This window comes from Rhipicephalus microplus, chromosome 3 (genome assembly GCF_043290135.1).
Source record: "Rhipicephalus microplus isolate Deutch F79 chromosome 3, USDA_Rmic, whole genome shotgun sequence".
Classification (NCBI taxonomy): domain Eukaryota; kingdom Metazoa; phylum Arthropoda; class Arachnida; order Ixodida; family Ixodidae; genus Rhipicephalus; species Rhipicephalus microplus.
In genome coordinates, this window is record NC_134702.1 from 199,117,276 (window position 1) to 199,131,208 (window position 13,933).

Consider the following 13,933-nt stretch of genomic DNA (forward strand, 5'->3'; position numbering starts at 1 on the left):
CTGAAAATTGTAATTACTGGTGGAATGCTGAACGTTCACACATAAAGATCAATGATAATAGAAATCAAGAGGTATTTTTACCTTTTTTTTTCAAATGTGAATATGGCATGCACTAACGTTTAACAATTAACCGTCGCGGTGCTTTTTCCTTACTTGCTGTTACAGTAGCTAAGAAACTTACAATGATAGTAGGTGCATGTAACCAAATAGCACAAATGAAAATATCGACCTCCATGGCTGTCGAGCTGTTCCAACTGACATCTGTAGCAACAGTAGCTTCGTCGTAAAAAAATTGCATTTCTCTTGGAATGCGGCAACACACTAACTACGAAAATTGTGGAAAAAAATAACGCACATATGTTACACACACGGCTTTTTCAAGTATGATGCGCTGATAAAGATTCTGGAGCACTACAGCCAAAAAAACACGAAACAGACAGCACACTAATGATTATGAGCGCTGCAGCAGAATAATGTAATTAATAAGCCCAACTTGATACTTTACTGATAAAGGTGTCTGATAAGGGAACCAGAACCCCGCCTTACAAACCATAAATAAGTGAGGTAGCTGATGTGTCAACAAGGCATTATCCCGTATGCTTCACAGTACTAATCAGTACTGACCAGGTGTGCCCATGTAGCCTTGACGGCCAGGCCGGTCCATGTCTTCAAGCGAGGCACCCACGATGGCCTCCCCTTCCTGCACAACTCCCGCTGAAAGCAAGAAGTACAGAACCAACGTGCTGAAATCTCTTGAAAGCGATAGTGGTTTGTGATGCTAAACAGACACTTAGGAGAAAGGCACGAAGTTGAATTGAATTGTGGGGTTTAACGTCCCAAAACCACCATTTGATTATGAGAGACGCCGTAGTGGAGGACTCCGGAAATTTTGACCACCTGGGGTTCTTTAACGTGCACCCAAATCTGAGTACACGGGCCTACAACATTTCCGCCTCCATCGGAAATGCAGCCGCGCAGCCGGGAATCGAACCCGCGACCTGCGGGTCAGCAGCCGAGTACCTTAGCCACTAGACCACCGCGGCGGGGCGAGAAAGGCACAAAGTTCACACTAATAGGCATTTTGACAAAACAATTTTTTCCTGTTATTTTCTAGTAATAGGCTGATAAGTATAAGTGAAAGCGAAATTCAGAGTTTTAAGTTCCCAAATATTGTGCCGACACTTCAGCAATGACACATCAATGTGACAACATGAATTTCAACATGAATTTTGATTTGGAGTAAGACCACTGCAGTTTAGTTTTCAGAAATTTTAGTGTGTATGCAATAAAGTCAGCTTTAAAAAAGAAAGAGAGTTATCATGCCAGATTTCTGGCAGCTGAATGTCCGTGACTAGCTTGTGTTGTGTAAAAAGACAAAATACAGTAAAACCTCATTATTTCGAAGTCACTGGGAGTGTGAAAATCTTTTAATCAAGCGTGTTTTCGAATTAATGAAACACAAAAAAAGTGGAATGAAAAGAACATTAAATTATTGGAAGTAATTACAGGTAGTCGTTTGCTGTGCTGGCTAGTTCGCAGCTGCAAGGTTAAGTTTTCCCGCAAAACCTGGGCCCAATTTTGTCACAAACGCAGGTTAAATGCGTGCACCGCTGCTGCCGGCGAAAAAAAGTTGTATGACCAACTAAAATGGGGGCCTGCGAAAAAGAAGTGCTTCTCTACAACAAAGTGATGACAGGCAGTTAGCATATCAGCTGCTTCTCACAGCACCAGCGCGTCACGATGTGACCAGGTGCCCATTCTTTCTGGTAAAATAAAGAGTTTAATAATGGCCGGTGAGACAGAATTTGTTATGTGTTCTGGCTGAAAAACATCACTGAAGTGCTCGAACTGAGTTTTCGAAGTAGCCGTTACAGGCAGGAACTCGGCCAGCAGTGAAAGTGTGCAAATTGTTGAAGCAACCACCAATCGGAAGTTTCCATACATCGTGAAAGGCATCAAACTGGCCTTTGTTAAGTTTTTTATATTTGCAGAAAGAATCTGTAAATCATGACGCACTGACTTTGTGGGAGCATGCGACGTGCTGCCCGTGTGACACCTCTTTGGTGCAGTAAAGCATGTCTTCTTTTTCGCAGGCCCACATTTAAATCCATTGCAAGATCACCTTCTTTAACACGATAGCATGAAAGAGCTCATTTCGCAAAAATTCCAGCATCGTGTCACAAACGTCTGCAATCCTCGTTTCGTCCGCACGCCCAATCGTCCAAGGAAGAGTGCTTTTGTGTTGGGAAGATGACACCCGGCGACTGGCGATGCAGCGGGGGCGCTGCCACGTCTTCCCTACACCTGTACTGAAAGGAGAAACATGTGTGGAAGAAATAGAAATGACCTCGAGAGGGGACGGGATGCCCCGAAAGAGTTTGGAATGCATCGGATTCGCAGTTGACGAGCAGCCAGCAAGAAGCGTGGTTGTCGGTGTCGCGAGTCTCGCGTAGGCGGCGAGCATGGAGTGACCCGTGCAACGTATCGAGGCGGCTGCAATACCGGGCACCCTCATCGTCTACTAAGTTGGCGAGATCTTCAGCGACACCCCGTCAACTCCCCTACGTGTACCAAGAGCTGGCCTGGTCCGTAAGAAACTTCTCATCGCGGCTTTTTTTAAGTGTCATTTTATTATAACCAGCTTTCAATTAATTGTAGTTGTGTGTGCTGCGTCGCACATAGAAATTCAGAAATGCGACGATGGTCGTTTTCTTGTAAATTTTTCTCTATCTCCTTCAATTTCCATAATGTAGTTCTTTTATTTATATTCTACGTATTTGTCTTTTGTCTGTACCTCTTGTAGTGTTCTTTTAGAGTATAGTTTGCTTTGTTGTTTTTTTCATCGCGAACTCTCGTTGTCTCCTCTTACGTTATTGTTGTAATCTCTTGCCAATTGCCCTTGTTTTAATTAAATGCTTATTAGTGTGTAATCAAATCTCTGTGTCTGCTCTACGAGTGCGTCGTACAGGCTTATACATCACCACAAGTGCAACCCCGCACGGGTCGACCGACCTGCTAATAAATTTGAGATGCGCCACTTCGAGGCCTTTCATGTATTGGAGGCCGAAACGTACAGTGGAAGCCTGCGAGTCTGCTGCACGTACATGTTGCATCAACGGGGCCTCACCTGAAGTGTGTAACATTATCTGGCTGGCGTCCACGACAGGACTGGTTGACCGCATTGTGATGTATGGAAGACTGACATAACTCTGAGCGTTCAGTATGTAGCCGTCCTGTTATTGCTTTTTTGGTTCACAACTGTTTATAGCAATGAACGACACGGAGTTTGATAAGCTAATTGAACGGAGCAAAGCCTTTGGTTTTGAAGGCAATGAGTTGTTCAATTTCGTCGAAAAAGAACATAAACTTAAAGAGGAGCACGATGCCGAACGCATTAGGTATACGCAAGATCTAGAATTTTTGATGGAACGAGAGCGAGAGAATTCGAGGCTAAAAATTCAGAAAGAGAAAAAAACGCTTGAGACTGTGTTCGACACAGTCGGGTCTTAGCTTGGCCACTAGAATGACTAGTAACGTAACCAACCGTGGCCCGAACGAGCAGTCGTACCAAGATCATGTTCAGCTGTTGCGCCAGAAAATTGAAAGTAAACGGCGCGTGCTTGAGGCCTGGGATGCAAGGCACGAACGGGGCAAAAAGACAGAAGGTGCGAAACCACTGAGAGCAGGCCAAAATCATAGTACTGATGAGGGGAACATCCAGTTTACGAGGGAACCTAATGAGTTAGCTGCTGAAAGTACCGTTGTGCCCACAGAGGCCACTGAAGGCTACAGTGATGGCGATGAGGCGCTGTGTCTGGAGAGTCTTGTCGAAACAGAAATGCCATCTGTAATTGACTTGGCACAGCACCCTGTAAGTGTGTCGCCATGGCAGCTAATTGTGATGTTCGCAGTACAACGGGCCCGCCAGGCGAGGACCCCTGCACAAAGAGTGGGACAAAGCCGTGTGTTGGCGCAGGCTGTGGGCTGGGCAATGTTGTAGCAGGTACTTCCTATAGTCGCGAGCAGTGCAGCCCTACGGAAGACACTTGCATTGTTCAGCTCTCAGTTAAGCTGCCCACAGGTCAGGGTGTCGATGAATTAAGGGGAAAACCGGCAATGTTGACCATGCAGCAGTTGAAACCCATGAGGCTAGCTCCGCTCAGCTGATGCTAGCCGATGTTGCCAAAGAGAGCACACCAAAATGTGGCAAGAAAAGAAGACACCGCAAGGAGAAAGGAGTGTCAAATGTTGTAAGAAAAGAAAGAAAGGTCATGCAGAAAATAGGCTTCAAACGTGACACAACGCAACGAAAGACGCGTTTTCGTTTTGCTGCATTGAGAAAAACATGCCCGCTTGCACATGGCCACGTGAAATGCAAAAGATTTAGGCACGCAATTGTTGCAGGGGCGTAGTGTTGCAGCGGTGCAGTGCATAGACATTCCTCGTCTTTCCCCTGTCCGGTTTGCCGCACAGAAGGCAGAGGGGAGGAGCGTCTTTTGAAAGAGCGGCACGACGTGGTTTGGAGACCCGTTTCTGTAGAACGCGGTGTCGACAATGGCTTGCAACCACGGTGCAAACTAGCGGGAAACAAACGTTCGAGTAGCGGCCGTCAACTGTTTTGTCTGCCCTGGCTGCTTCAAACCGCTCCCCCAAGAGCGCGACCACCTCGAGCACAGATAAAAATTGCGTAGATCGAAACGTTAATGTAACCTTAAAGGCAAATGACTTATTTTTTTGAAACAATGTTCATTTATGTTTTTCGATTTTGGAGCATTACATAAATGGGGGGACCAATAGCTTAGTTAATTCATTGGTTTGCTTGTGTCATCTGTGTGTTTCTGGATGATGTTCTGTTGTTTCAACTTTTTACCCCTTCACTTAGGGAAGCTTCGTTTTAGGGACATTGTTATATTATTTAGTTTTTTTTTTAAGATACTGGTTGGTCAAGCATGTCACAATACGCATGTGTGATAGACATGGCGCTATGATATTCAAGGCTTTCCTTTCTATTATTATTTTGAAATGAAGCGCTTTAGTGTGCAGCAAGTTAAGGAACTGCGCACAGGCGGATCATCTGATTCCTTTCTCGTTCAACTTTTTCGAAAGCTGCGTGTCACTAAGTGACTTTTCTATACCGCTTAAAGTGTGTATGTTTGAATACGTGGCATCAGAGGATGCTTATGTGCATTAGCTTTGAGCTGTGCCCTATTTTGTTGTTTGCCTTTCGTATGTGTGTGGGTGTGATGTAGTGCACGTTTTGATTTTCATCGTATAGTGACTGTGAAGTGTAGTGTGTCGTGTGCTCTCTGTGATGTCGTCCACGTCAGTGAAATAGTGTGTGAAAAAGAAAACGTGTTGGTGGACGACCAGAATACCGAAAACACTTGAACAGTGTGCATTTGTGATTTCTTTGAATATTACGCAACAATATTCTTGAGGAGGGCGCTGTGTCACAAAGGTATGCAATCCTCGTTTCGCCTGCACGCCCCATAGTCTAAGGAAGGGCGCTTTTGTGTTGGGAAGATGACACCCGGCGCCTGGCGACGCAGCGGCGGCACCGCCGTGTCTTCCCTACACCTGTACCGAAAGGAGAAACATGTGTGGAGGAAATAGAAATGACCTCGAGAGGGGACGGGACGCCCCGAAAGAGTTTGGACTGCATCGGATTCGCAGTTGACGAGCAGCCAGCAAGAAGCGCGGTCGTCGGTGTCGCGAGTCTCGCGTAGGCGACGAGCATGGAGTGACCCAAGCAACATATCGAGGGGGCTGCAATACCGGGCACCCTCATCGTCTACTAAGTTGGCGAGATCTTCAGCGACACCCCGTCAACTCCCCTACGTGTACCAAGAGCTGGCCTGGTCCATATAAAACTTCTTATCGTGGCTTTTTTTTAAATGTTATTTTATTATAACCAGCTTTTAATTAATTGTAGTTGTGTGTGCTGCGTCGCACATATAAATTCAGAAATGCGACCATGGTCGTTTTCTTGTAAATTTTTTCTCTCTTTCAATTTCCATAATGTAGTCCTTTTATTTATATTCTACGTATTTGTCTTTCGTCTCTACCTCTTGTAGTGTTCTTTTAGAGTATAGTTTGCTTTGTTGTTTTTTTCATCGCGAACTTTTGTTGTTTCCTCTTATGTTATTGTTGTAATCTCTTGCCAACTGCCCTTGTTTTAATTAAATGCTTATTAGTGCGTAATCAAATCTCTGTGTCTGCTCTACGAGTGCGTCGTTCAGGCTCATACATCACCACAAGTGCAACCTCGCACGGGTCGACCGACCTGCTAATTAATTTGAGATGCGCCATTTCGAGGCCTTCCATGCATTGCAGGCCGAAGCGTAAAGTGGAAGCCTGCGAGTCTGCCGTACGCCGATTTTATATCGACGGGGCCTCACCCGAAGCGTGTGATACATCGGCATTGTTGATTGTGGGCGAAAAATCATCTTGTTATGTGTGACTGAAAAATCGAGAAGGATGCAAATAAAATGAATGCTAAAAATATCCTGGGCCAAGGCCAGGGCTGTTTGTGTGGCAAGCGGATGTTCTACCGCACGGCCTTGCATCTGCTTGTTATTACAGTGAAAAGAACTTCCTTTGCTTGGGAATGCAATGAAAGTACTAGTTTCCTGCTTTACAAACACACGCATCCTGTATACATGCTTTACAATGCAACATAAGATATTGCAGTAATAATGAGTGGTACAAGTGCCTTTTGCCACTGGGCGTAAAAACATGTTATTATCATAATGGCAGTGATCCCACCGAGGTCTTTTGATTAGAGGAATTTTTGGAGCAGCAAAATTTTTATTTTGGAGCACTTTGGAGCAGCAAATGTTTCTATTTTGTAGCACATTGGAGCAGCAACATTTTCATTTTGGAGCACTTTGGAGCATCAAAAATTTCCATTTTGGAGCAATCTGGTGCAGCTACCTTCACATCCTGGAGGAGAAGCAAGTTTCAATTACATTCAAGGGCATGAATAATCATTTAGGGGCTCTTGTCTCCTGTGAAGAGCTAGAAATATTTCCATTCATTTCAAATCCCAGGAAGCTAGTCATCTTAGGAGCACTTCCTATTTTAGTTGATGATGCAAAAGTAATGGCATCATTATGTTGGCCATTCTGAAAAAGCTTGTTCAGTGATTATATTCATAACAAATGAATAGAAGACTGATTGAATAGAATTGCACTTCATGAATTAACATTCTATACACCTACGTGGTTATTGGTTATCAATACAAGGGCCGACCAATTTTTCCGACTCCAAAAATTCGGACTTGTTGGATCTTTTAGACTTTATAAGTGTACCATCAGGGTTCCCATAGAGCTAATGCATTTTTTCGACCGATTTTTTGGACGAATTCGCCCCCTAAAGTTGGATTTTTTCGACTAAATCGCTTGTTTTGAGCCGTGCCACGAACCTGTATGGACGCGTCCATGTTGGATTCTCTGCCGACTTGACTAAGCTTAGTGGCTTAATTTGGAAATGGCTTTCCTGCCTCCAAGATTGGAAAGCAAATGTCATATTTAAAGTTTCAAAGGCCGTGTCTGCTTTAGAAAACGCGGCACGGGACCATTTTCTCATCTTCGGTCATCCGTAGTGGTCAGCACTGTCGTCATCGCACCGTACAGGGAGGAGGCGGATCTGCGCAGTAGAGGAGTTAATGTGCCTGCCACGATGACATTAAGGAGTTCTAGAATAGTGCACCGCGAGCCCCTGCGGTGCGGCCACTGCCACTGCGCATGCGTCGTAACGCGAGTCGTCGTTCGCGGCCTGCCTGCAGAAAATCTGAAATAGCGCGCGGCAATTGCGGCCCGTGAGGCCCGTGAAGTGTTGTGTGTGGCTTTCGTGCATTTGAGTTTGCGGTCGGGGTGAATGTCCCTAAACCTTTCCTTAGGGGGAGCAAACGCTGTTCTAGAACTCATAATGCGTCCGCTATTCCCGCAATGCCCGCAAACGTTATTCTAAAGCTCTCTATTTAAAAACTTCGCTTGTGCAAACGATGACAATTTCATGCGCGGAGCCCACAGACGAAAAAATTCTTCGCCAGGTTGTGCCGCAGCCAGAGAGTGGTTCGAATGATGACGTCGATGATCACTCTCAGCTGTCGGCAGCAGAGATCGCCATCGCTGTGACGCTTTTGTCGAGCATTTACAATGACGATGTCACCTTGCCGCAAATATGGGCGAACCAAATTTCTTCCAAGCGTAGTATGAGGCAAGGCAGAATCATGGACTTTTTAAGCCTGCCCGATGCCATAAAGTTCATATTTCTGACAAAAACGAATTTTTCTGACTTTTTTTTGGTCGGCGATTGTATATCATATTTACTCGCATAATGAACGGACTTTTTTTGGTCGGCGACTGTATAGCATATTTACTCGCATAATGAACGCACTTGTTTTCTAAAAAAATTGGAACAAAGTTGTGGGGTACGTTTGTTACTCAGGGTAAAGTTTATGAAAACTCTTTCGGGAGAAGAAAAAAAAAATGTGGTAAAGAAAAAAAAGTTTGGTCACTTAACCTCTTGCAATTTACATACGCGTACACTATTTGGAAACAGCTTCTTTGTTGCACTTTACTGATGTTTGGTGGTTGATGACACTGTCCTCTGCAAGCTGTCCCTGGGCCGCCACCAAAGGCCATAAAAACGCTTTGCGACTATCTTTTCTCACAATCGTTTAAATGAAACAGTGGTATCTGCTTGTGATCTCGAGGGGCGCCCAAAAGCTGCCATGAACGGGAATGAAGGGACAAAGTGAAGAAAAAAAAAAGTAGGCTAAAGAAGAGGGAGATGGGGGTGGAATGGGTCTGCAGGAAGTGACCAATGTAGGTTAGTGAGGGTTAGCCCAACTTTGGTTGGCGTGGGCAGTTTGGTGACCTTTGCTGGCTGTGTGCTTATCAGCTGGGATGTCTCTACACTTGCACCATGCACCACTCGTGAACCCAGCTGCAGCGCACAGATAAGACCAGGGGGGGGGGGAAGGGATGGTTGGGCACAGATAAAAAGAAAAGCAAAAGGCACTCGGCAACAGATGAAGGAGGGCAGGGAGTGAGTCGAGGTGGTTGAGGTGGGTTGGCAACGTAATAAAAAAGAGAAGAGAGCCAACAGGTGAGGAGGCACCAGGTGTCGGTTAGCGGGATTGCAGTGGATGAATGTAGGGGGTGCGTTTATTACGCAGAGAAAAAAACCCCCAAATTTTGATGACTGAAGTTGAGGGTGCATTTATTATGCGAGTGCTTTCATTACGCAAGTAAATACAGTATATGGTAGACAAATGCTGTGACATACACTACAGACACACACAGTTGCAAATGCATTTCCCTTAGACGACTCCAAGAATATAGAAAGGTTCTTTTTCTTTACAACTGATTATACTGCTAGGCTTAACATGACGTCATTTAGCTAGTCTGACAAAGCCAATCTCTTCCGGCACTCGTCTCTCTGTGCTGAAACTACACAACTTAACAAACTTCGTTTTACATTTGCAGCGATTTTTTATGGGGCTGGGGCATTCTGTCTGTACTCTAAAATCTCCCTGTAGTATTCTAGAAAGCAGTGCACAAAGAAAAAAGAACCTCACAGGGGACCTTATGCATATGCCTAAGATGACTAGAACACGAGAGCCATTTTCTTTTTATTGCGAAAGCAATTACAAGGACATTCTCAACCGGTCTTTGTCATCGCCAGTGGCGTAGGTAAGTTTTTTTTTATTTTGGGGGAAAGACATTGCACCTTGAACTGAAGGGGGGGGGGGGGGGGGCATGCAAATGGTAATGTTGAGCTATACATAAGCCATGGCAAAAAAATTTCGGGAGGGAGGGGTTAGTTCTTGATGTGGCCCCTCCCTTCTCCCCCCCGCCTTTGTGTTTTGTGTAATATCACAATCGATAACATCCCCCCACGCATTGTGTGTTTTACAAGCAGGCAAAAGCGCGCGAGCAGGTGTGACGAACGCAGCTAGAGCGGAGATAAAAAGCCGCAGTTTCTCCGCAAGGGCAAAGCAATGTATTGCAATAGTAATGACTTCGAATGTAACGCTGAGAACAGCAAGCAGATGGAAACGTGCAGCGTGCTGCTCACACACAATTGACGCAAAAAAACAACATACACAGGACAAGAGTGAACTAACAACGTTTATCGCTCGACACTTAACACGCTGTTTGCACAAAAACGATGCACGAAACGTAGTCACAAGTACAGAAGAGTACAAACTAACAAGTATCCCAGTTATACTTCGCTGTGTATGAAAAGCGCGCTCTTTTTACAAACGGGGCCTGTGCAGCCAGTGAAGTGACCTTTGTGTTGGGCCTGGCAACTAACAAACTAACGCAATCATTCTGGTGAAAGCCAAAGGCACACGATTCTCCCCACCAAAGGATAAGGGCACATGCACAAGCATGTAACAGAGCATTGCCGTCACTGTAGTTTAACAGAGCATTGCCGTCACTGTAGTTTTACCGTGGACCGATGTCAGCACGCGAACTTGCTTCGCCCCCTTCTTTTCGATGGTTGTGGTGCCAGGCATGTCGAAGCAAAGAGGTGTCTGATCGGCATTCCCGATTTGCCCAAGCAGGTAGCCGTTGTTGCGCCGCAAGTTTAGGACGAACCTCTGAAAACTGTGAAGCTTTTCATCGTACTCCTCCGCAAAACTTTTTGCATATGCATGTTCCCCTTCGGAGGTAAAAGCCTTTCCTTTTCATAAAGTTAGTTAGCCAGCACCTGCTCGCTTTAAACTGGCTCCGCATTAGACCTTTTTCTAAGACTAATTGCATAGCCCGCACTTGGAGTTCTGTCGTCACGGGCCGCTGTGCCGCTCGCTGCTCAAGCACATACTCGCCGAGCAGCTCTTTAATTTGCACAAACCGACCCTGCTGTGGTCCCCTGAAGCCTTTGCGTGAAGCTTTGCTGTCGACAATCTTCTGCTTTTGTTTCCGCCGGTCCCGCACGCACGTTTCGGGAACTCCGAACGACCGCGATGCGGCCCGATTCCCGTCCGTTTCTGCACATGCGATGACTTTTCTTTTAAAAGCGGCATCGTGGTGCACTCGAGTTTTTGGAGTCGGCCCTTCCAAGCCGTCGATGCTAATGCACTACTAGATGACGAACTCCTCAGCACACGTACGAAGTGCCGCACATGAGAAACACATAGGCAGAAATAAGCGACGCGCCATGCCGACGCGCCATGCCGACGCACATAGGGGGCGGCCATTTTGGATTTGCCGATGGCAATAGATTGACCCACGAGCTCCTCTATATATAGAGGAGGTCGTGGATTGACCGCAATTTTTTGGTTCGTACTCGATTCTAACGCGCATGCGATTTATGAACTCGCTTCACCGGAAAAAAAGTGCGCGTTAGATTCGAGTAATTACGGTAGTATCTTTTGGACACAACGTCGCGTAACTCAGATGAATGCTGGCTAAAGGGACTATCACCGCTCAAATTGCCAAAGCTGTTTTTGCACTGTCAGTTATTTAAACGCGAAGCATATGTTATAGTAGCACAGAAAGTTTACAAGCATGTCTCATTAGTAGAGACCGGATTATAGGCAAACGCCTATTTTGTTGCTTGCGTTCCTATCGTGTCATTTTTATATATGAGCATGAATTAGAAGTTAAGAAGGGCTTTTATGGTGTTTTTATAGTGTCTGTAAATGCCTATTTAAAGTGTTCGTGCCTAAATCCCTATAAGTGCCTATAAATGCTCATTTTCCAAATGAGCATCTATATGAGCGCTATTCAAGCCCAAATTTTGTTTTCGAGCGTAGTGTGAAACTGTTATTGATGTAAAAAAAGCAACATTGATATTTCCAAACACTATAAGGTTCAACGAAGAGAAAGCTGACATGCTGCGAGTGATTGGAGGAGGAGCATGAGGAGTGTAAAAGACGCTATTTTTGCAGCCCTAAGTGGAAGAACGTCTCAGCGTCTGCAGGGGAAGGAAAAGAGAGAATTAAAGATGGAGTAAGAAAATAAAAGTGAAGTCTATGGCCGAGGACATGGCGATGGCCTTCTACAGATAGCTGTCCAGTGCCCTGGAGGAACTGGAAAACCGCCTTGAAAACCTGGGTGTTGCGGTGGGAAAGGAAGAGCAGGTTTTTCTGGGCAGACGCGGGTGGCTGGAGAACGAATGAAAAACCATGGAGGACCACTCATGGAATGCCCTTGTTGATTCAGTGGTGTCGAAGGCTGCCAAACCGTTATACTTTATACAGAGAAGCCTGAGACAGATGCCAGCATGTTTACAATCAACAGTGTATTTAGCATACATTCACCGTATGCTTGAATACGCTTCTTCCGTATGCGATCCCTTGTCAATGATTTTAAGTGACAAACATAAAAAAATACAGAACGCTTCAAGGTTTGTCCTAAGCCATTACTCAAAAATGACAGCTGCAACAATATGAAAAATGAACTAAGATGGGAATTATATGATCACGTCGAATTAAACTGCGGTTAAAGCTCCTATGTCCATTTAGAAATGGGGCAGTTTGGGCTAGTTGGTATGATATGACGATAGTTATAGCACGAAAACAGAACGACAACGAAAAGACAAGGAGGATACGAGCACTAACTTCCAACTGAGTTTATTGCGCAGAGTGCAAAAACATATAGAGGAGACAGTAAACCATGTGGCACAAAGAGCAATGCATGAGTAAGAGAAAAAACAAAAGCACTGAAAAAGGCAAAGAAAAGTCTATAGGAAAACGAAACGTAAAAAAAAAAGTAATAACTCTACTTCCGCACACCAAAACCTTCGAGGAACCTTAGTTCCTTCTCGGACAGAGACGGGCTTGCTAATGCATAACACCTGTTCAAGTGCCATCTGCGCGGCCTCGACGATAACTCGGGTGCGCTCATCCTTGTGCTTATACAGTGTCACCCTGTCCTTGAAAAGGGGTACACAGTTGCACTCAGTGCAGTGCTGAGTAAGAAAACCATCTTTTCCGTTTCTAACATCGTTAGCGTGTTCTCTCAGTCGATCGTTCAGACACCTTCTGGTCATTCCGACATAACAAGCCCCGTAGGAAAGGGAGGTCCTATAGACAACTTCCCGTGAGCATGCCACATACCTGTTTCTATGCTTAACTCTACACTTAGACGCAGTCATCAACTGAATGTAGAGTTAAGCATATTTGTTTTCATATTCTCAAACCCGCCACACTCGCAGCGCAGGTATGGCCAGCAGCACTGCCGCCAACTGGCGCACTGCGCCGCAGCTGCCGTAACCTCGAAACTGCACGTGTCAATCCGTTGCCAGCCGTAGCTTGGCAGCTTAGCCAAGCCAACCCTCACTGTTTTTGTTCACGTGTTGTTTTATCAGCTCTGCGGTCGTGCCTACGGTTGATCGTTTGCTGCTGCGCGCTATCTTCAGTGATCCCATTTCCTGACCTTCAGCATCACAGAGTTCCTAGCCGTGTCGTGCTGTGCTTTTCGTCGAGCGGATTCGCCATTTACAGTGATGACACCGACTGCTTATTTGTTTTCGTCCGCAACTTCGAAGCGCACAAAGCCCCCTCGCAAGCTCACGATGGAGAATAAAGCTGCCATCATTGAAGAGGTCCAACAAGGTGGGTCGCAGGCAGAGGTGGGAAGGGAGTTCAAAATTTCGAAGCAAACTGTTTCGGACTTCATCAAAAACAAGGCGAAGATCTTGGAAGTGGCAGCCAAATCAACCAAGGCTGGAAAGAAGAATGCGAGCCAGGGTGTTTACCCGAAGCTCGAGGAAGCATTCGTCGTGTGGCTCAGTGCCATGATCGTTAAAAAAATCCCAGTACCAGGCGACATCCTGAAGCAGAAGGCAAAGGATTTCGCGCTTCAGATGGGCGTGAAGGACTTCAAGTTGAGCGAAGAATGGCTTCGCGATTTCAAGAGCCGCAACGACTTGAAGTTCAAGAAGGTGTGTGGGGAAAGCGGCGCCGTTGACG

At 45.6% G+C, this 13,933-nt stretch overlaps 3 protein-coding genes across 3 annotated transcripts in view; 1 reads left to right on the top strand and 2 right to left on the bottom strand.

Annotated features, from left to right (window-relative positions):
* The window catches only part of LOC142804087 (uncharacterized), a 446,442-nt gene that overhangs the window by 375,849 nt on the left and 56,660 nt on the right, over positions 1-13,933 (bottom strand). The window lies entirely within an intron of this gene.
* LOC142804086 (uncharacterized) overlaps positions 1-13,933 on the top strand; it is a 446,178-nt gene that overhangs the window by 373,637 nt on the left and 58,608 nt on the right. The gene's annotated exons all lie outside the window — the stretch shown is intronic.
* LOC119170147 (Huntingtin interacting protein 1) overlaps positions 1-13,933 on the bottom strand; it is a 130,636-nt gene that overhangs the window by 44,676 nt on the left and 72,027 nt on the right. Inside the window, exon 19 of the mRNA XM_075890657.1 lies at positions 625-714. Within this exon, the coding sequence (XP_075746772.1) occupies positions 625-714 (90 nt within the window). The remainder of the gene's footprint in view (positions 1-624; positions 715-13,933) is intronic.